The following is a 24,277-nucleotide window of genomic DNA, read 5'->3' as shown; positions in this document are numbered from 1 at the left end:
AGAAACAGAAAAGCAGCAGCTAAAGCCTAGATAGCTTCAACAGGCATTAAAGAAATTTGATAAGAGTATGTGAACTACAGAAGTAATGAACTCCGTCTGTCACTCGTGGCAGGTGAAAATGATCCTGCATAGAATAATGAACATAAAGCCTATGCATCATAAAACTCTCACTCCATACTGGCTGATAGAAACAACCAGTAGCCATTTGAAGAAATCAATAAAATAAAACAAAATGTTGATGGGGTTTCAGAGGGATGTCCAGATTTGAAACTGCAAACATCAATAGGATGTACAATTTTCAAATGTAAATAGTAAAAGCTTCCCTGCATGGGGAAAAAGAACATGCATGCAATGCTGGTCAATGCGAATTCTATGAACATTTCTGCAAGACAAGTTTTTGTGATTGTCTAGGGGTGGAGAGGAGGGAACAACCCCAAATTAATTCATGTATCTGGAGCACGGAATTCAAAGGATGTAAGTATGCTCAAGAAAATGCTCTCATTTAAGGCTTCAACGAAAGCCCACTGAATTCAGTCAATGGCATTTTTTCCTTCTACTTCTAATAAATTCTAGATCATACCTTTTGATACCAAGAGGCGCAGGCTATGAAGAAGCAAGGACGAAACCCTGGATGGGAATAACTAGATTATTCTCATACTCACTATGTGCTGTAGATTAGGCAGTTTGAAAGAAGAGAGAGATGGAGAAGAGGAAATTTATTGAGAAAGGAACCTGACTTTTAATGAATACTCTCCTATTTCTTCAGGGATGAAGGAAGGTCCAATATCTCTCTCTTTCATGGTAAGCTTATACATTCTCTTTTCCTCTATTTCTGCTCTGCAGAGTCTACTCTGCAGGTCACGGTTCCCTGTTTCACCTACCTAAGAGAAATTTCAACCATTCAAGAACCAAAATGAAAAATCACTCAAGAATCTAAGAGAGTTCTGTCCTTTTCTTTAGCCACTTGAATTAAGTGCTTATTACTACGCAAATGATGCTGCAGCAAACTAAGAAATGATTGAAAATCCCACCCATATTATTCTTCACTCAGCATAAAACCCAATATTCATAAACCCCAATACTCTTGTATGAAATCTGACATTTTCCCCAAGAAAATGGCATATATTCCCGTAAGAATGATTCTAATCATAATATCTTCAAAACAGACTGTTACAGGGCTTTTAAAAATAAAGAACAAAATGAAAGACACACAGTAAAAAAACTATACATCTTCCAAATACATAAAATAGAGATAAAATAAATGGAGAAAGTGAATGCATTAAATATTGTGAAGAGATCCATCTCCCAAAAAATGCTTTCTCAAGTTTTTCTATAAGGAATTAGAAGATAACAACTGTATTTTAAATGAAAATAAAGCAGTAACATACTTTTCAAACAAATGTCTTCCAACTTCAGCATCCACTGCACTCAGTGGATCATCCAAAAGATAGATGTCTGCATCTTGATACACAGCTCTAAAAAGTTTAAAGAAAAGTCAGTATCACAAAGTCTTACATTTGCTTACTTTAGTCACTAAATTCTGACAATTTGCAAATTTTAGAAACAGCAGAAAACACTAGCCTGGCCAGATTTACACGGGCCTTCTGTCCCCCGCTCAGCGTAGCTCCACGATCTCCTATTACTGTTAGGTCACCATTTGCTAGTAATTCCAGGTCCTGTGAATGTGAAAGAACAGATAGCAAGATTTTTTTATTTTTTAAAGTAATTTTAACTTCAAAGACCAACAAAGCTGTTTAAACATAACATTTTCTTATTTGAAAAGTATTAACATCATCTGACATTAAAATACAAGGATTTACTAAATGAAATATCCACAGTTAACTTTATGACTTTGTACCTTCAGCAAAGCATAATTAAGAAAGCAGAAAAAAATACGTGAGATCTTACAGTTCACTTTTTCCTACAGCTTTGCCAGAGGGAAACACTACTATTCTTAGTGTTACAAGGAATATTTGCTGGCGATTCAAGAAAATCAAACTAAAAATTATGAAGTATAACAGTAAATTATTTTTTACTAGAACAAAATGAGCTGTCACAATAAATAAAACTGAACTATTATCAGCAAATTATCTTCCATTTGCCAACATCCCCAAGAACTGCATTATTTTTATTCTTACTGCAATGTATCCAAGAAAAATAACCACAACATTCATCACACAAATTTGGTTAATTTATGGGGCTTGGGACTACGAGTAAGAGAACAAAATTATACAGTGTTCCATGTCATATTCTTGTATTTCCTATTCAGGAAATACAGAAGTTTTATATTAAGCTATAGACATACTCTGAAAGTTTATTCACAGCTTTTATAAGACACATACATTTGAAAGAAAACCATGAAAGCAAGTCTACCATCCAATATGAAGTGGGTTTTTTTTAAATGCAGTTTGCTGTCTTTTAAAGTCACTAAAACCTTAAGTTTAGACAACAGCGTATGACTGAGTATCAGCAGGAGATATTAAAACTCTATCTACCATGTATAAAAACCTTGCAAAAAATTTTTCATCACAGTAACCATCTGCTTTTCACCTGTGTTGCTGCTGACAGGAATATCGTAACATGCTGCATAAAACCTTTTTAGCTGCCAAGCAAAATGTCTGTTTCTTGACAAATCTGGCTTAACCCTCTTCTATCTCTCATGTCACAAACTCCTTTGCGCACAGACCTTTCAAAAATATTTTTTCATAAAACTATTTGGGCTCACCAAGTTCTCCAATATATAGCACTAAGGTTCTTTTGATAGCTGTTAGCAATGCATAATACATGATATACATGACATTTATTTTTATAAAAGCATATAGGGTATTTACAAAATGGAAGTCACAATTAACGCTAGCTTGATCATTTGTTTTCCACCTTTTATTGCATTTACACACACCTACCATAATACCAGTGAAAAGGGCTAAACGTGATTATGAAATTAAATAATTGGGAATAGCTTTTTCCCCAATTTGTCTGTGCTTCACATAAGCTACACCTCCCTCTAGTGAAAGTTTTAGGAATTACAAGAATGTGCTTACACACAAATGTCAAAAATAATTACATGTATTTCTCTTAAGCAACAGGATTTATTTCACATGCTACTAATAGTAATCAATTCTATATATTATATATTGCATCACATACCGCAAGTCTGAAAGAACACTAAGCTAAAAATAAAGATAATGAAAATAAAACACGCAAAGACAAAACCATACCTTTTTAAGAGCACAGACTTTTAAAACTTTTTCATATTTTTCTTTCTCATATTCCTTGTCAAACAGTATGTTACTTCTTACTGTACCAGAAAACACCCAAGGTTGCTGAGAAACATAGGCAATTCTTCCAGTAACGTTTATCAAACCTTTGTCCTTAGGCAGCTCACCAAGCACAGCACTTAAGAGTGAAGACTGGAAAAGATTAAAAAAATAAAATAAAAATTGAAAAGTTTGACTGCATTAAAGACATCACAGAGTAGTGTTTAGAGGCACAATGGCCTGTTTCACCCTGTCACTCAAACTACTGCTAACAGTAGAAGAGCACTAGTACCCTTTACATGCAGTCTAGAGGCAACGTACAAAGTAGTTGTAACTCCTAACCATCTCTTCCCCACCCCCAGGATATCTGCCTTTCTTCAATGCCAGTATCTTGATGTGATACACAGAAAGGAACTGTACATTTTCAAGTTTCTAGCCACGTTTAACAGACACATAAAAACTCCACAGAATGGAGTAAACGTTGAGACTTACTTTTCCAGCTCCTACAGGACCAATCACAGCCAATAATTCCCCTCGTCTGACAGTAAATGAAAGTTGTTGAAGTGCTGGGCTTTCTAAACTCTATGGATTTGAGAAAAAGTTAGGCTTCCTCAGTAATGAAATACGCACCATCAAAACAACTCTTCAAAAACAGAACACAATGCGCATAAATCACTATAAATTAGCAACCCATAGGCCCACCATATTTTCAGGCACAGTTTTCTTCTTCAGTAGTTTGCAGACACTTTTGAAAGACCTTGATCCTTCACCACAAACAAGTAATGCAGAAGAAACAGTGTTCAAGGAATATGGAAGCCAAAGGCAGCAGAAGCAGTGCTTCCTCAAAGCCCACACATCCTCACTGCAGCTCAGCACAAGGCTGGGGTGGCAGCCTCGGAAACAGGGGCTGTCTGCCGGCCATCGCACCAGCATTCGCGGCCCCAGCACAGCGCGCCCGGCGACTCAGAGTAGCTGGAAAAATGCTGGAAAAAGGGAGGGCTGAAGCTCTCTCGGAGCCCCAGGAAAGCCAGGTCTGTGTTTGCTCTAGTCAAGGCTCTATCCAAAGCGAAAATACAAAAATGCCGTTTGATTTTACATAACTTCACCTTGTATATTGTGGATTCTCAGAGACTTTTCACAGACAACACAGTGGGCTATTTGTGTGAAAATATACTACACTAGGATTGTTTGTTTAATATTCCTTTTTAGTATGCCTATCCTTTATGTTACACTACTGATAAGAGCTTATTTCCCAACACATTTTGCACCTCTCCTATCAAGCTTGTAAAAATGCCTATTTCTTGTGAAAAGAAAGGATGCTCACGTCTTTAATAGCTATGTTAAACTGCAATTCCTAAGGGCCTGGTGCAGCTCCCTCTCATTAAAGCAAAACACCCTTGTAACAGGATCTGCCTTTACATGCATCTTAGCCGGCACTAAGCATGACTGACACTAAAATGCAAACATATATGCATTTAAAAAAAAAAAGAAAAGTATTTCTATTAAAGGACCAAACGAAAACCCAGCCTTAAGCTTCAGGCAAGAAGAACAAGGTGAAGAATATCTAGTGTACCTCTTAACAGCTTGCAGACTGCTTAAAATCTCCAGCCACCCTTTGAAGCTCAAGAGGCTGAAGAGGCCACCACCTAACCCTGCACGAAAGATGCCGCATGACCAAATTCTGGGACTGTGAAAAGCAGAAGCTCACAACTCGTTTCAAATTATTTGAGAGAGACACAGGTACAGTATCCATCCACACCTCTGACAGCTGGGAGAGCTGGGCTAGCACACGTGTCCACTCATGCCAGGAGAAATATTTGGTTAGGCAGCACCGTACCCAGAGCTCAAAGCTGCCGTCCCCCATCAGAGCTCCCACCTCGCAGAAGCACTGCAGGGTACACACGAAATCAGTCACACTGTGAGAACCCAAACTTATACGCCTCTGCAAAACTACTTTTGTTGCTGCTATTAATTTCCACAAGGTGGCATCAACGGGTCTTTTTTCCTTTTCTCCACCCTCTCCAATCAGCATTTTACCATGAATTTGATTTCTCGGTCGGAGTACACAGTTCAGGTGCTCAGCCAGTGCTAAGGTCAGGGAAACTCTACCAACTTATGGCAGTCAAGGCGTTGTTTTTAATGCAGAGTTTGTAGGAAGAGAAAATATCACTTATTAAATCAATTAGTCTATATGGAAAAAGTAAATAAGCTTTCAGACACACGGGCCCTCCTTCAGACCTCTCTTGAGGTTCTGTTTATGTATTCACAAAAGTGCAAAGATATTTCCTCCCACACTCAGGTTTAAAAAAAAAAAATACAAGAGCCTAAAAACATTACAGCAAATTTCAGAAAAGTTTTTAAACCATTACCCAAATATTATATATTAAAGTGGTATTGCAAGACATCATAGACCCTATACAAAGGTAGTAATGCAAGCCAACAGCATGGCCACAAACACCTAAAGGGCATGGTATTTTTGCAAAACAGCGTTCCTTATAATCAAAGACAATTTGTCCTGAATTCATTACACCTATTTTTAGGCACTAAACTGAGGCACTTAACTTAGAGCACAGACTAATATTACAGCTAAGTCCATCTCACAGCTCATTACGACAAACTTCCCAGCTCCCCTGTGCCCCGTCAACTATCTGCGTCTTTCACTTCCCTTCTTCCACCACTTGTTCTTGCCTAACCTTGCAGATGTGTTTTTCATGGGACTCAGCTATCAGAAAACAAATCACATTAAAAGCAATTCATTTTCTATTGCTTTACCCCTCTGAACTGGTTCATCACAAGGTCGTACATACAAGCATTAACACCATCACAAGGGAGGGAACAGAGACAGAAGGACAGAAGAATGATCCCTTCAGGCGAGCAACTCCTTAGGTGAGCTTGGGCAGACCTTACACGCCCTACAGTCAAAAGAAGGAAGCAATTCATCCTATCTAAGGGATACAGAGGTCATATGTTGCACAGAAGTACCATACTACTTAGGCTCCTCATTTAAGTGACTAAAATTACAAGGCATGAATTTGGCCTCTGTTGAAATCCTTGAAGTTTAAATCTGAAGTTGTTCAGCTGAGCAGACAGACTGTTCTATAAATTCAAGGCACATCAATGAAAAACCCATGCTGAACGATCCCCAGTTCCATGCTGGTATCAGACTAGCCTGTGGGACTCAAGATAATACTTGCCTTAGTAAAACAAGAGTGTGACCATGAATTAATTGGTTTTGTTTATCTTTTGATAAACTGTAATACACCATGTTAGCTTGTTTTCCTAAAACTCTAGCTAATAATCCCTTTTTTACTTCCAGTTATTTTGGATTTGTGGTTTGTTGGGGTTTTTTTAGTATCTCTTTTGGCTCACAATCTTTAAAAATAAAAAAAATTATCATCCAGCTGTACAGTGTCTGTACCAAAGAGTCTTGAGAAACCTAGTCAGGGTAGCAAGCTAAGTCGGTTACTTGACAAAGGCTAGCATATTTTATTATTCCTTTTATAACTCCTCTCTCTCAGAACTCATCATCTTCTCAGTGAGCAACTCTATAAAATTATTTTGCATCATTGGAAGAGTATGTAAGAGAAACTTTCTGAGCAGCTCTTAACAGTTCTGGGAGAACTATTCTTCTCCCATGCACACTGCAGTTAAATATCAAAATGAAAATTACATTAACAGTTTTGTGGGTGGCTTGTTGGTTTCTTTTTTTTTTTAAATCTAAAGGAAACCAGTAATTCCAGTCATGCTGCCCTGCTTTATGTAATATAAACAACTCATGAAAAAAAAAAAAAAGAAGGTGTTTTATGGGCATATTATGCAACCATTTCCTATAAATTGTTAACAGTGGTACCAATGTTGGTTTGGGAACAAAACAAAGAAATACATTCCATTTTGCATTAGAATGTATTCACCATTAAGTTTTTCATATAAATTAATTTTTTAAAATTTGTTCAATGTCTCAGAAAGATTCATGTCACAGAGACAACTCTGAGAAAGTAAAGCACAATAATAGAGCAATTTTCTTTTGCAGCTGAGCAGTAGTAGTAGTAATAGGTAGATCCTCACATAGGTTTTCACACTTTTATCTTCCTTGGGACACAGCACATGTAGGGGAAGAGGGCATATAAAGGAAAATAGTGACATGTCTTATTTGCATTACATTTATATGCAAAATTCATTTTTGGAGCTTCCAGCATTTCTTATGGAGACTGAAGCTTCCCTTGTGCAACAATACTGGCAGCTCGTAATAGCTCCAACAATTCATCTCAAATTACTGCTTACCATAGCAATAGAAGTTTTAAAACAGAAACAACAGTCAATCTTTGCCTTTCTTACAGAAAAGGACATAACAGATTTATCACCTGTGTATTGTCCCTTTTTCTAGTCATTTTGGTGGTTTTGCTGCATTTTAAGCAGAGAACAATTTGTAGCTGAACAGTCTCAATTAAAATACACAGAGTAACAAATACATGTAGATTAGTCTCTAAAGTTTTCAAATCTGTTATGAGAAGTATAGTATTATACTGGTTCTAGACTAATGGGACTGACTGATCAGCGTTCAGTTCACAGAAAAAAGCCCACGCACTAAGGCCCACCTTACTTAAACTGGAATTCAGGACAGACAGCACAGTATCTCAGCTACAATACAGTGCTGTTTAATAACAAGAGGTATTTTCACATAGAAACACATAGATTTTCATTTAGTATAATATTCAGGAGGAGATACTTTTGAGATACACTTGATAGTGTTTTTAGTACTATTCTACAGAGTTATCTTAACATACTAAAAGGATTCTCATATACAAAAGATGGAACACAAAACATCAGCACACTATACATAGACATACTGCTCTTTAGACTTAAAATGCCTGCAGCACCAATATACTTTACATTTAGTAGAAGTAAATTTACCTTATCCCAATAGCAAGTCAAATCCTGAACATGAAGAATGATATTCTCATTATTACCATGTAGCTGTGGCTTGAAGTGTGAGACCTCATCAAGCATCAGAAAGTTCTGCAATAAAAGAACACAGGGTATTGCCTAATGTGAGACTGAGAGTGGGAAAGGAACCCAAGCACATGTTTTTGGAAGCTGCATACAGAACATTAATTATGGGGTGGGGGCGGGGGGAACAACAACCACAACGTGATCAAGGAATTACATTTCCAAAGCAATGCGCAACTGCTTCAACAGTGTACCTCTAAATAGCTAACTGTCCCCTGTCCCGTCCCCCCTGCAAAAAAGGCGAAGATTTAATAGCATAAAAGTACTACAGGACTCCAACAACCACCTGCTCAATAAAACAGATTTCCTGAAGCTAACGGACCTTAAGAACCCGCCCTGTCTCTTGCAACACTGACAAATCTTACAATTGTTTGACTGCCTCTTCCCATGCAGAAGAGGCGAAACCCTCACTGCAACACCTTATCATTCCACTGCTTTGATGGTAAAGGCTTACATTGTTTTGCTCGGAAGAACGATGAGGTCATGGTAAGAAGCTGTCCACTGTCCCTGTTAAGCATTCTTCAAGTCACAGGCTGCAGAACACTATCTGAACCTCTCCTCCTTTTGAAGTCCAGGGCATTAACAAAAACAACTGCTTACACCCATGTAACTGGTTCCTTGTGCTTCCACTACTGTACTTCTACATTACATCACAGTCAGAGAACCTCTCCTTCAAGTTGCATTCAAGTTTCATTTTGTACCACAGCCACACTTCTAGCACACCTTGCCTGATGCTAGATTATAGATAGCCCAAACATTTAGAAAGGAAAGGGGCAAACTCTAGAGAAAACTTTCAAGGATAACAGTTACCACAATTTTAAGACAAAACCAGAAGAATTCTATCATGCTTTGAATCACAGAGCATAAAGGCATAGGTCTTGATCTTGGAAGCCAAGACTAGTTAACAAGTACTGAGCTAACAGTTTGCAGACATGAGATAGCTGCTGAAGACTTACAGAAATCAGTAACTAAGAGGAAGCAGAAGGACGATGCCAGGAGCCATGGAAGGGCAGGAAGAGTACTGCTAGGTGTTAACAGCCCCAGAGGTTCTGCTCAAACTCCAGCTGGCGGGTATCGTTTCAGAGAGCGGTGAGAAGTCAAGCATTTTAATGCAGCAGTCTGCAAACTCAACGCACATATACATGTATCTCCAGCAAAAGGCAAAAGTGCAGAGCCACACATGCCTGAGCTCTCCAGCCAGGTTGAGTGTTGCTGAGCGCTGTTCCAGATAGGCAGGCCCAAACGGGTACGTGTGTAAAAGAGAACTGGGGATAACCGAGTGGTAGGCAGGGAAAGAAACTCCACGCACAGCCTCAATCAGTACTGGGGGGCGTGGCTTGAGAAAAGACATCAGAAGTGTGATTCAGATTTAGATGAAGGCTGAAATACCATGGCAGTTACAAGCAAGGAATCGGTCTCTTGTTTCTGCGTTTACCAGGAATTTCTCTTCTAGCAGTAGCATTCATCCCAGGTATAAATCCTACCTAGCCATTTAACTCTCAAATGTTACACTATCACATACGGAAGATTTCAAATAAAACTAGTACAAACGAGGAAAAGAGTTATATGGTTAACTCCATGAATTTTAAACGGGGGTGGGGGTGGGGGGTGGGATCAATAAAATTACTAGAAATAAAGCTTTCAAATGTAATAAATAACTTAAGCCTTAGAGACTCGTTAAGTTATCTTAAAACGTTCTTCCATTCTTTCTGTACTTAATAATCTTCCATGCAGAGAAAAATAAAAGTTGCTACCATCCACAGGATGCTGAGAAGTAAACTGTGTCCTTGAAACAGAAACCTCTGTCTTTCATACCTAGCTGAAACTTATCCTCTCTTCTGCATGTCTGCCAAAATAGCCCTCTGAAAAACAACTGCTCTCACTTTGTTTCACAAGGGGACCTTGAGCCTATTGCTCCATCACGAAAGAGTGAATGAGCTTCAAGAGATGCAGATCAGCTCTCAGATGTGTAGCTAGGGTAAGGGGAAAAGAGAGTTTAGGTGAAAAACACGAGACCACTATTCTTTTTGCCACCCAGTTCTTATGTATGTATAAATGAATATGGAGGAAAGGCTACTACTTCCCATCTGACTATCGTTCTTTATTGTCACCTGAAGCATAGAACCTCCTGCTTCCTTCTCCCATCTGAGCGTACTTTAAGATCAGTGCAGAAACCTCACTTGTTCTACAAAACCTAAGGGAAAGCACCTTCTTAAAAAAACCCCACATTTTCAGTTTTGTCCAAATATACCTAGCCATTGTCTTAATATTTTTTTCTGTATTTTCTACTCTCTTCTAATTCCTCTCCACTTATTTACATTTCAATAACACATCTTTGGTCAGGCAGCGTCTTGTCATTCAGTAGCAAGATGTCCAACCCTGAAACAGTTTGGGAAACGGAAGCTAAGAAGTTGGTGACAGCATCAAGGTTGCTACAGATTGATTAGGACAATCCTTTGCCCAATGAATCTCAATTCTGGAGCTGGTTTCCAAAAACCATCCTTAAGGAATAATAAGTGCAAGGGAGCCAGCTATCAGAAGCAAAATCATGTGACCACTAGGATACGCTGGAAACAGAAACAAGAAAAAAAAAAAAAGGAAGAGATCATCACTGCCTCTGCTCAAGTGCCATTCTCCTGTTCCTAAGACATCTTTTTCAGCCATCCATGTCTCTCAACCTGCACAGCTTGAAAGATCCCTCGAAAGAGCACTGCCCTGCAGCTGGACACAGGGTACAGAAAAGACAATATGCAACATCCAGTATCCCAAGCACTTCTCTCCCCTCCCACAGTTTAGTTTAAGCAGTAATAATAAATGTTAATGCCTACAATATTGCTGTGGTCATGATTTTCACACATTAACCTTTTCTAACTCCATCTCCATCAACTTTTACAAAATGCTTCTTTGAAGTGTACAAGTTACCTGTTTAACACACAGGGTTTTGTACAGGCTTAGTACAGTTAGAAAATTTATCAACAACAAAAAAAAAAGATTTATTATATTCATGCACATGGAGAAGAAAATAAAATAGGAAATTTTTAGCTACTTTCATCAACAAATGGCATAGTGACACTATGCAAAGCTATATGATGACATCTAAAGTGTTTGTTTTCCCTATTCTACACTAGATTAACCTGGGTTTTTTTGCAAAATTCAGTTCTAAAATGGCTGCCATGCTTTAATTCTGTATTTGGATAACCTGACAATTTGGGATTTTTTAAGTTTTAAATTCAAAATGCACTTTGCATTTAAGTCTTTAGCTCTTACAGTTTATGCTAAAGTATTGGTACATACAGCAAACGTGACTATTTTATTCACAACACACACCCAACACAGCAAACCAAACAAAAAGTCCATCTGCCAAAACCAGCAGCATTACTGATGTTCACCCTTACTGAATTTAAGTCTTCACTCCAGTACCAAGAGCAGCCACAAGACACCAGCTAGGGCTCACATCTGTCCTCTATAGCTGACAGGGTAGTCCAGTGCACATGGAATATGAATATGAATCCCACAGCTCCCATCTGCCTGCTTTGTCCTCCAAATCCCAATCCCAACATATCTGCATATGTGTACACATGCTCCTCTTACTTCAAAAATGTCTACAACGCATCTTTGCACGTACACTTTTCTGCTACATTTCAGCCTGGCCTACAGTGTATGTCATGTTTTTGCACATGCATACACAGCAACACATTCAGTTTTCGAAATAGGCTATTTCATTAAAAATCCCAAACTGCAAAACTAAAATAAGGTGGCTTTTGTCAGTGACATTAAAACAATGTTAGAATAAGAGAAGAAATCGACATACCTTTCAAATCAATAACCATACCTTGATTCGTCGTATGCTAACCACTGCCTCGGACACTCTCTCAACAGCCGCAGGGAAGAACAGAGTTACTGTCAGTCTTACTGCACCATACAGGGACACTGCAACAAACACCCGACTTGCAGAGATAACATTGCCAAGTAGCACATATGCCATGAAAGTCATGAACACTGTTATTTTGCTTGCCACAAAGAAAGACGCTAAGTTCAGTCCTCGAAGGTAAGAGCTTTTCAAAACCATGGCAATCTCCTTCCTAAAAATGAAAAATATAAAGAATCCCATCAATCTCTCTCATTACAGTTGCCCTCAACAACAGCATGAGGGAAACCCACTCTGGGGATTTTACTTTTATATCCTTTCTCCTCCCCTTGCACCACCCCAACTCATATGTAAAGAACTGTAAAGAAAGTACATTATATGGTAAATAACAAAAGAGAATTTAAAAGGCTTAGAAACTGAGTGGGGAAAATCATTGTATTTAATATCTTAGTAGCTATAGAAAACAATTATTTTTCAGAGACAGAAAACCAAAATACTCTTTATTTTCTGGTTTGGTCAAACTAGTATTGTAACTCAGATTCTAATCTGCTTCAAATCTTTCTGGGTTGTGTACAAGAGCAAAGAGGAAAAAACCTCCACATAAAGGCCAAGCACCCACAAACTCCTTATCCTTCCAATATCAAAATCCAGTAGAGTTCAGTCACAAAACTCCTGATAAGATCAACACATACTCTGCAACTGAAAAAACAGGGGAGCTTCCAAAAGATCAAGAGTTCAATCATGGCCCAAGTATCTGCCTTTATTCAGCTGCTGCTCCTCAAGCTGGATCACAGGATTTTCAGTATTTCTTTTGATCTCAGTCTAAATCCTTCCCCATTTGGACCCTGCTCCTGGCTTCTTTTGCTCTAGGAATTCTGGTTTATAATTCAAAAAATACTGATCTATAAGGCCAATTGTTCTGCCAGCCATTACCCAAGCTAAATAGTGATTGAAGTACTGCACAGACACATAAGTCTCCCTCCAGCAATTGAAAAGCTGCTGATGCGTATGTTTTCAATTTCCACTTCAGTTAAATTTCAGTTTCCACTTCTAAATGACTCATCAAGTCCAATCCTCAAAATGTTACTGCACTATCTACAATGTGGATGCCATCAGGCTTAAGTTCTTATTAAAATAATAGTTTTTCTTTATCAAGAGAGCGGTAGCAACTTACTCCTTCCCCATATACCCTAATTTTATCTGCTTGAAATAATATAGAATATAAAATCCTGAAACCTTTCCTAATTTCTCTTCCCAAATATTCTGGCAATTCTCAGGGAAAATCTTGATCATTTTGACTACCTTCCACTTGGAAGTATATACTAAGATTAGAAACTCAAGTTATGATTATACAATTTGAAGTAAATTAAGTCCTCACTTAACAGAGAAAAAGATGCAGGATGCGCTACTGGAAAACTAGTTAAGCAACTTTCCCACTATACTTGCCAAATTGGCTAAATCGACAGACTTTCAAAGAGTTTCAAAGAGATTTTTTCAGCTTAAGGGCTCACAATCTCTGATCTCCGGAGTACAGTGAAAGAACATTTGTACGTAAACTATCTGAATTGGGTCTAATTCAATTACTTCTACAATCTTGGATGAAACTCTTTTCCCACCCTCTAATAACCCTTAATAATCCTCTCACTATCTGAGGATAATCAGCAAGTTCTTTGTGCTACTCTCCATAACTATCAGATAAATTACAGCCTACCTGCAGGCTGTATATAATATACTACACTGTCTTAAGGCACAGAAACTAATACAAACAGCCACAGGAAAAAAGAGCAATGGAGGAGTTCAGATGCTGTCTTAGCAACTGTCAAGGGCCACTGTGGAAATACTGGGCAATGAATCACCTGGCTGAATTTAAGACTTTTAACTACAGTTTTCCACAGCACAGTTAAAAGAAAAAAAAAAAGAGGGCTCAAGATGTGTTTTGGAAGAGCTTATTTTACTCCATCATTAAAAAGGAAGCCTCTAATCCTAATGAGGTGTTGAACTTGGAAATCTAAAGTTTAGTGATGTGAATACGCCCACTGAGGAAGCTTTCAATAAAGAAACATTCTCTCTGGCTCCATGCAAGAGAGCAAAGCTTTCAATCAATCAAGAACATTCAATCAGCACAGGATCCTATAATCTAAAGGAGGAAAGGATTATGTGCATGGGAAGAAACGTCTCAGGGAACATCAGCAAGTTTGCAAGCCTGCACATGGATGTAATGGAAAAAAATGCTTTAATAACGAATTCCAAATAAAAAAAAAACTTTAAAAAAAAAAAAATCAGAGAATCTACAGCGGGATACCAACCTTCTACTCATATGCTGGAGAGGGACATAACATGAAAATTAAATTATGAGAAATATGCACCTGAACTCCTACAATTATCCTTTAGCACTGAATGCTCTTATACTGTTAAGTAAAAGTGCAAATATTGATTGAAAATCGAGTTTATGAATAAGTTTTAATCAGATGCTGATGGACCTCTGAAATGAAACATCTTAGGATACCAAACTCGGCTGGCCTTGCCAGCAGACCAATTAGGGAATTTCTGAGCTGCTGTCTTTCTGCCCTCCACCCTTCCTAGATGGCTTGAGCAATACTTCAAAATACAGAAAGGGAAGTAGAGTACTACCTGAGGATGCTATCATTTAGGACAGAAAGTCAGATTCCATATATTTCTCAGAAGGGAAATGTCTGCTTATTGGTTCCTTGCTTTTAGTTTACAGAACTGCGAGGATTAAATTGTTCAGTTACAACTACTACAGTTTATTGGTTGTTGGTTTTAAACACAACCAGAAAAGGAAGCATTAAAAAAACCCCAGAATTTATAAATATCGGAAGTTTTTTTTCTTTTTCTGTTCCCTTAGGATGTATTTTCATTCCTTCACTCTTGCTATAGAAAGTTTAAAAAAAAAGGCAGAGAAGTTCAAGTAAACTGCACTTTAAAGCACAAAATAATGCACTTACTGACATGTAAAAAAATGGAAACAGATATAGATCATATACCAAGCTGTATCTTTCCAGGATTACCTTCTTAAACCATTCACAAGTTCCGCAAATGATTTTTCCCAAGCATACATCTTTATTATCTTCATACCACTTATGACTTCATTCATGGTCCTAATCCTGACATCTGTTAAGGTAGCTGTCTTGCTTCTGTAAATAACACAAAGTAAAAATTCTCAGATTCTCAAAAGAAGGGAGACTGTTTACAATTGCATAACATATTCATATTAATGAAGTTCTTGCTTTTACTTGTAAAGAGGATTCATATAATTGTAATTGCATTAAAGGGTCTTTCTAAAACAGTATCTCAAAGCTGACATACAGCAGACAGACTTGGTGTGTCTGTATTCCTGGTATTCACAGTATTCCCTGTTCTCAGGGAACTGAGTTGATTCTATGTTCAGAATTATCTGTCAGCTTGCACAAACACATGGTATTCCTTAAACAACATATCTGTGTACAAAAAACCCACCTCAAATAAAAAAAATTACAAATATTAAATTTAGAACTAAACAAAAATCAGAAAATTACTTTTTAAAATGGTTTTGAAACACCAAAATAACAACCCTTTTCATAAGGCTCTTTAGATGTTGTTAAAGAAACTGGCCTCCGTTTGTGTCTTTTTAAAATTAACTCTAGTTGAAGCAAAGATTACTTCGTACATGAGCTATAATTTAGGACAGCTAACCTGGATGTGGTTTTGTTTAATAAATAAATATTATTTAAGCATTAATTACAATTAACACTAAAGTAAATATATCTATTTTAGTCCCACATTATGTTTGCACTAATGAACAAATGGCAAAATATATATAATTAAATAATAAAGTCACAGTATTCATTAGGAAAAAAAGCATTGAAAGTTAGAAGCCATGTAATGAATGTCTAAACCATGCTAATAAAGCCTATTACCATTCTGAATTCATTCATGTAGACAAACATACTTCGCACATAGTGAGCTATGGTAGGCCTTGTTTTGATAAAGCATACATTTTCCTGCTAAATTACTTATTTTTGTATATACCAATGAAAGTTAAGATTCAGAGATCCTATTTTAAAAAAAAAAAAAAAAGCAAAAAAGCAAGCTCTTTGGAAGGGGTGGCTGGGTTTTGTCAGTTTAACCTGCCCCCTGCAAGATTTCTCTGATGCTCTGGAAGAAATAGCCCATGTTTAAAGCACTTAAGAATTTCAGGCACCCGCTCATCATTTTAAAAAAAACTTCTCAGCACCAACGTTCCATAAATGTTGGGATGGCTGAAGCAGGGTATTACGAAATATTTATACAAGAAAACTGATGAAAGAACCGTAGGAAATTGGCCCTAATACAATCAAGGCTTCTTATTAAGACTGAGGAAGACAGCTTAGCCTAAACCAACCGTATTGACATGGAACGAGATTATCTTTGCTAAGTCCTCTTTTTCTTTTCCAAAAAGAAATAGTAAAAGAAAAACAATTCCTAAAAGAATGCAAGAGCTCGTCCTTTCTTCCCCATATACACACCACCACTGCAAAAGGCAAAATTTAGCACGTGTTGTTCATGTGTCTGCAGCAGCAAACAATTCTCACCTGCAATCTTTTGAAACAGTCACTTTTCAGACCTAACTTCCAGGATTGGTCTCCAGATAACAGAAGGTTGAAGATGATTCAAAATAATAAAGTTAACAGAGATTTCTTTTTTAAATTGCGTGGATCAAAAAGGCTATAGTTCTCAAACCAATTTTTCAGTTTTCCTGTTGAAATGTTATCATAGTAACCATCCTCTTTCAAATTCCTTTAAAATATTCAAGAGGTTGGGGGGGGGGGGGGTATTTTTCTTTGGTTTTTTGAAGTTATGCTCCTCCGCATTGCAAAAAGCATATTTTGCAAATACATACCAAAAGCCACAGTCTCAGAGATATCATATAATGGTTTGAAGTACACAAAGTCCCCTCTGTGATACTAATAACCATTCTAAATTAAGCAAGCTGCAGAATTCCTTTTTGCTTTCACGAGGCATATTTGGCAAGTTTTAATCATGTCTGACATAACAGCTCCACAGAGTTTTCCTCTTAAAAAAAATTAAAAGGGCTTTAAATGAGAATATTACAGTTGCATGGCTAAGCAGTGAAAGGATTGAGCTCTTTTGAATAAATACATATAAAATGGTCTTCAGTCCAATAATTGAACTATTTCTCAAATAACATATTAGGTCATGTGCATTTTGTAAAACTTCTAGTACTTGTGCAGGTAAAAGCAATACTACATAATACAGTGTATATCATCCCGTAAGATACTGAGTCCGTTTCTGCAAACTCTTACAGCACTGAGGCCAATGCCTGCATCATAAACTGGTGTGCATATATGCGTTTACAAGACTGGGTCACAAGCACAATGCTGAATAATAGCACAAATTAGCTGCCACACTGAGCGTGCCTGGATTTTAGAAAAAGCTTTAATGCTTAAATTACTTCTTCGTAGGCTGATTTCCTTAAATCCATGCAGATTCCCAGCAATTGCCATGTGAACACACTCATTATTACAGAGCTGGAATCTATTTCAGTTTTTCCATTAACTCCTTCTGTTCACTATACATTTCTATTCACAAAGATCTGTGCACATGTAGACAAGCAAAACTTTTTCTGGTTAACAAATTCTTTCCCTTGCACTGCATCCAAACAAGTGGCTGTTAATGAATGGGGGAAAAACCCAAACAACATTACATTGCCACTGATCAGCTTTTAAAATACATACCTTCAAGAAGAGATTTTGCCACCTTGTTGTCTGACCCTGGACAAGTCCCTTAATCTCTTTGTGCCTCAGTTTCCCATCTGTAAAATGGGGATAATAATGCTTACTACCATGGATAAGGCACTAGTTAAGTGCTAAGTATTTTAACTACTGACTCAAAGCTCAAAACCTCAAAAACTTAAAACTCAAAAAACCCAACAGTGAAGTGGCTTCATACTTATGCATGCATATTACACATGCAGTGAAAATGCTGTGTAAGAATTGATTGGAAGTGTTCTACAAACAGCTTTTATCATAAAAAAAAAAAAACCCTAAGAATTTGACAGAGAACACTGATTGGCTCATTATTTGAGAAACAGCACGTGAGCATAACAACCGAGGACTATCAGAGTGGTTAAAAATGGAAGAAAGTCTACGAGTTGCTCTCACTTTGTAATTCTCAGCTCTCTCTTCATACCTAGCCATGCAATGGCAATGCCAGTCTCAATACCTCTGGAAAACTTGTCTTAAAATACAACCTGAAAGCAACAGTAACCCACTAAAAAAAGTTTTACTTATCCAAAGAGCTAGAAGGAACCCATTTACCCTGAATACAAATGCAACAAAGATGCATAACACTACTAAGCATATGTGTACACAGTAAAGGAACACAAAAATATTCCCATTTAGATGCAAAAGCCATTTATAAACTCATGATGTAAGTAGAGCATGATTAATTACAAAAGAAAAAGGAAGTTAGGAAGTGAGAACATTGAAGATAATTCAATATTCCCACTTGAGGCAAGTCACAGAAAAACAAATTAAATTTGTCTGATAATGGAAAACTACTGCAAACTCATTTTATATCTCCATAGCCTAGAACTTTACAGTTAGAAACCTCATAGCTGGCATCAAAACCACCATCATAATTTTTTTCTTCCTTTCTCTCTCAGTTCCTTCCCCTTTTTCCTCTCTGCATCTTTGTCTTGGAGGAGAGAGAGCAAGATCTTTGAACACAAAACCTTCAGAGCTTTCTGCTGCAACTCCCGTGTCACCCCAGTAAGTCAAACTTACAGCCGGACTGACAGTATTGCCTTTGTAGTAACCACTCCCTAAGCATCAATGCAGGAAGGCAAAGCTCAAGAAGTTACACAATTCTATGCCAAGATCCACAGCAAGGTAGCTACAGACCTAGCCCAACTCTTTTAATATACTGGACAGCTAATGAGCACCTGATATTTTCAGCATGTCTGGAAGACAGATGACTTCAAGTCCCTAAACAGGAATTCAGAAATCTCACATTAGCAACTGCAAAAAGCACTGGCAAAGATAAAAGACAATGCAAAAAACCTCACCAGACAGAAGCTGATCTCAGAGTAACACTCCCCTTCCATCCAGTATGCACATTTTTAAAACCCAGGACAGAAAATACCTACAACCCAACACATGCAGCCTTACCTTAGGGAAGAAAAAAGCCTCCCAATGCAGGTCTGGACAGGAAGAAGAATAATCAGAACTGCCATTCCTGCAAGACATGATGGGCCTATCTCCATCCAGAGAAGTACTGTTACTGCTACAGCTTGAATTGGTCCAGCCCACAAGAAGTGCAAGAAAATCGTTACCTAGGCAAATAGTGAAAAAACAAAAATTAGCCATTGGTCTTAGCTAAAAAATTAAACCCTAATAACACAAAGTTGAGGAAGCATCTTTGCCAGTGGCAGGTACAGAGGCATCCAGTGAGAATTCTGCAGCAGATTCAGAGACCTAAATGTACACTGAGGTGCCTAACCTCCAGAAAGTAAGCAAATTACCACATTGATTTTGTTTTATCTTCATGCACCAACATTTCTCTGAGCTTACGAAAACAGCAGGAAGATATTTAAGGGGGAAAAAAAAGCATGTTTACTTCCCATATGTTAAGAGAATATTTCTCTTCCTATGATGTTCGAGAAACAACTAGAAGAAATGTTCATAAGAAACACTTAATCACCAGCTATGAACAAAAATTTCTTAACTCAAACCCCACAATTTCTTCAGCCCCTTGGAAAGATCTGTAATACTTCTTACCTGATCAAATTTGTTCACATCATTTGACAGAAGATTTACTATTTGACCAGTGGTAGTTTTTGCCATAGCTACGTTACTGAGACGAAGTGCCTGAAAAAGTCAGAACAGTCTCAAATTGGCACAACTTACAGAGCACAGTACACCTATACACAGAAGACTCAATACACAAATACAATACTGGGGCAAAAACTGAAGGCACATCTCAGCTTTTGCCTGAGAATATCTGGGCACAGCTCAAGAACCTTAGATAACATGTGGGTTAGGTTAAATATTCTGAAGAAAGTCCTGAAGAAGAGAGTAGAAAAAAAGTCAAGGGAAGGACTGCGAGAACAGAAGTGCCACAACTATCTTCACATCTGAAGTGATTAAAAATGGGAAAATACCAACATAGTCAGTTATTAAAACTAAAAGAGCCCATAACTTTTCATTTGCATTGTTCTCCCCCACATGATTATGAGCATCTGTTCAAAACAGGAACAGAAAACTCCATCTGAAGAGCAAATTAAAGTCAGGACAATGTTTGGCCAATTGAAAGAATTCAGTTTTGAATAAGATTCCCGACAGAAGACAAAAAAACTTCCCAAGTCATTCATTTTACACTATCAATTCTTGCTAACACTGCAAACTATGCTGTCTTTGCAAATCAGAGTTAATATCTCTTGTAAAATCATAAGATTTCTGAATTATATTAAATGAAGTTTAGCACATGCTATGAAAAGCAACAAGAGTAAACAGCAAATATTTTTATAGGTTAATAAATAAGTTAATCAGTAGAAAATAGTATGTGATTATAAAACACCCCCCAAAAAAATCACATCTGGAAATACATAGTCTGAACATTACTGCAAAGATCCAAACTGAAATAGCTCAAAGATGCAGATAACAGACCCTGCTTCCTTCTACACCTGCTAGAAAGGAAACACAGTTCTGCAGTACAAGTAAAAAAATATACGTTACACATTTTCCTGTAACAGAAATAGTTCACTCCTCAAAAACACTTTGCATTTTCAGGTGGTGCGCATCTACTTCTCCCTCTCCAAACAGCTATTATTAGAATTCCTTTTTGGTCAATAATCTAACCTGAAAAGCACTAATGGTTTCAAAAATATTGTTCCAGTATGTCGTGGTTTAGCCCCAGACAGCAACTCAGCACCACGCAGCCGCTCGCTCACTCCCCCTACCCCGATGGGATGGGGGAGAGAATCGGAGGAGCAAGAGTGAGAAACACTCCTGGGTTGAGATAAGAACAGTTTAATAATTGAAATAAAGTAAAACAGTAATGCTAATAGTAACAGTATAATAATGATAATAATAATAATGATACACGAAGCAAGTGATGCACAATGCAATTGCTCACCACCCGCCGACCGATACCCAGACAGTTCCCGAGCAGCGATCGCTGCTCCCTGGCCAACCCCCCCCCCAGTTTCTATACTGAGCATGACGTCATATGGTATGGAATAGCCCTTTGGGCAGTTTGGGTCAACTATTCTGGCTGTGCCCCCTCCCAGTTTCTTGTGCGCCTGGCAGAGCATGGGAAGCTGAAAAAGTCCTTGACTAGCATAAGCAGTACTCAGCAACAACTAAAACATCAGTGTGTTATCAACATTCTTCTCCTACTAAATCCAAAACACAGCACTATGCCTGCTGCTAGGAAGAAAATTAACTCTATCCCAGCCGAAACCAGGACACAGTATTTTAAATCAGGTACAAGAATATCAGACATCAAAGTACTATTCAAAGCAAACAAACTGCCTCAAATTTCTTGCACCTCATTGTTGGGTTACAAAGGTTATTAATCACAGAGGGAATCCCAACCCTAACTTCACTGAAGCCAGCAGGCAGAAACATTTAAAACTCCACTAAGAAACTCCCCTGATATTCCAATAATAAATCTAGGCTACTGGGTATATGAGACAAAAGATTTAATTATTTGAGAAAATCACTGCTTCATTCCCTGTCTTAAGCCATTTGCCTCTCACACATCTGAAATCCCCCACGAAGCTGCCTGCAGGTAATGCAACCGCAGCGCACCCACATTTCTATCACGTTTACTCCGCACCACAGATCGAGGTTGATAAGCCCCTAGAAAAGCTGTTAGATATCCACAGACCATAACAATAGGAGTTCAAGTGATGCGCGTTTGAAGAAGTTGCCCACCAGGGAGTATTTACAGCACCTACCGCTGCTTCTTTACAATGCAGACATATCTGCTATTTGAGGTCCACCTGAGCCACCCAGGAGAACACTGCACTGGTGTCTCGCTAGCGGCCCACGGCCCGGGAGCCTCAGACCCGCCACCTGAGCCACCTTTCTGACCTCTTTCTAGCTATTTCAGACACATGCAGGGAAAACAGCTTCAAAATGTACTAGCCCAGTTCATTTTGACCAAGACAGGCTCCGGAGGAAGCATGCAAGCAAGCGTCTGAGCCAAAAGGAGGGTCCTCGTCTGACTGATCTGTCTTTTCAGGGAAGAGACAGCCCTTCCCATCATCAGTGGCAATGCAATTTTAGTCTGTTCTTCCCTTCCTGCTTCAAAACTACTTTTTTTTTTTTAAAAAAAAAAAAAGTGAAATAAGCCTTAGGTTTTCCTGGCTGAATGGACCTGTCTAGACTGCAAAGTATACAGAAGAAAATGGAAACATTGGACACAAAGGAGCAGTTTTACTTATATAATTGATTTCTACCAAAAAGTCCTGTTTCAGTACTTTTCCTTTCTACTACATCGGAAACACAGTATCAAACAAGCTGCCAGGAAGAAAATTAACTCTATCCCAGCCAAAGCCAGTACGCTGTGGCTTTAAATACTGCTTTGACCGTAACAGTCATAAATTCACTTCAAAGGTAAGAAATACTAAAGATTATCTAGAGCCACACACGTTTTTAAAAAGCAACTGTAGTTTGAATTTACATTTTATTTTAACATTTGCCAATTATTTGTCTGTTTTCAGCACACAGATCTGCTTGATTTTCTGTCTATAAACTTTCCATACAAGACGTATTTTCCTAGCAAGCACGCTTTCTGAAGGAAAATACATTTTAATTATATGAACTAATGGGAGCAGTTTGTATGCTTGATGTCTTAGGTTAAACTTCCCCCCCCCCGATACAATTGCATAGGCCCAATTTCAATTCTTTAACCATTATTTGCATTCTGTACTCCCATCTCAGCGTTTTAATCTCTCCCTGCCTCGAATAGTTAATTCAAAAGCACATTAAAAAGGGAGAACTGTCCATAGCAATGAATAATATAACTGTTCAGTCAAATAACTCCTGCCACCTTTTGGGCTGCTTTCTGCCTCAACCAACTATGCCACAGCTTGAACTACTTTAGTGTTTATTCTGAACCTCAAAGAACTTCTAAAAGTTAAGTCTTAAAAAAAAAAAAAAAGAAATCAGCCTCCCATAAGTAGCCTTTGGTTTTAAAACATGAGATTGTGAGCCAAAACAGATTCCATTTTCATTTTTCGTACAAGCTTCCTGCGTGCATCACTAATACTTCTTACTCATCACCAAACATTGTGGAGTTTGAATGCAGGCTTTTTGCAAATGAGATTTTAACTTTTCAGGAAATGAAAAAGGGTCTAAAACTTAAGAATTATAAGCATTTGAAGTTCTCTATTAAGAATGCGCTCTCATCCAACCCACTCATCCTTGCAAATCCAAGTTTTTATTTACTACAGCAATTAACAAACACTGCAAAAGTGCTGGTAAATTAGCATCCAGATTCTTTCAAAAGCATATATGAGGATAAAGAGAAAGTATGACCTATCTATAAGCCTCAGATAATGAAGACAAATGATTAGAAAGGTTTATCAATGTTCTGCTGTGACCTCAGCCGTCACCCTCAGGAGTAAACATTTATGAGATGAGGGGAGATTAATTTTCCATTTAATCACATCTCTAGGAATAAGGGTGCACATTATGAACACTTCTTTCCCAAGCTTCTAAGCTAATATCAACACAGCAACAAACAGCATCACTATATACATATTTCATGAATTTCAAACTGTGTTATGATAATCAGTTTAGTAAATTAATACCTTAGAGAGATGTTTATGTACAAGAAAGCAGTGTGCCATGTTAGAGCCGAGTTCCCAGAGGATAATTTCCAAGGTATCAGAAGAGGGAGGAGAATAAATATATGCATGAAAAGCAATCAACACTCACAATGGGGCCATTTTTACTCTCCTCACTGTACCACTTTGCCCAAAACCTTCAGATGACCTATACCAATAGTACAAGTGTTTGCCTTAAGCGGATGGTACCTATGTTTAATCGTTAAAATAACATGGATTTCTTCACATTCTAAAGAAACGTTACAGTCCTGATCCTTCAATTCAACTTCTTTGCTGAGCTAAGAAGTG

General features: G+C 37.8%; 1 protein-coding gene across 2 annotated transcripts in view; it reads right to left on the bottom strand.

Moving 5' to 3' along the window:
• The window catches only part of ABCC4 (ATP binding cassette subfamily C member 4 (PEL blood group)), a 154,192-nt gene that overhangs the window by 111,271 nt on the left and 18,644 nt on the right, over positions 1-24,277 (bottom strand). For both annotated transcript variants that reach the window (XM_075711521.1, XM_075711525.1), the window contains exons 5-13: positions 19,911-20,000; positions 19,302-19,465; positions 15,162-15,287; positions 12,097-12,346; positions 8,169-8,273; positions 3,750-3,839; positions 3,219-3,410; positions 1,582-1,676; positions 1,389-1,475 (exon numbers count right to left, since the gene is read on the bottom strand). In XM_075711521.1, the coding sequence (XP_075567636.1) occupies positions 1,389-1,475; positions 1,582-1,676; positions 3,219-3,410; positions 3,750-3,839; positions 8,169-8,273; positions 12,097-12,346; positions 15,162-15,287; positions 19,302-19,465; positions 19,911-20,000 (1,199 nt within the window). The remainder of the gene's footprint in view (positions 1-1,388; positions 1,476-1,581; positions 1,677-3,218; positions 3,411-3,749; positions 3,840-8,168; positions 8,274-12,096; positions 12,347-15,161; positions 15,288-19,301; positions 19,466-19,910; positions 20,001-24,277) is intronic.

The sequence above is a fragment of the Pelecanus crispus genome, chromosome 1 (genome assembly GCF_030463565.1).
Source record: "Pelecanus crispus isolate bPelCri1 chromosome 1, bPelCri1.pri, whole genome shotgun sequence".
NCBI classification, from domain to species: domain Eukaryota; kingdom Metazoa; phylum Chordata; class Aves; order Pelecaniformes; family Pelecanidae; genus Pelecanus; species Pelecanus crispus.
The sequence above is the reverse complement of the archived record's forward strand: the minus strand, read 5'-3'. Positions and strand labels throughout refer to the sequence as shown.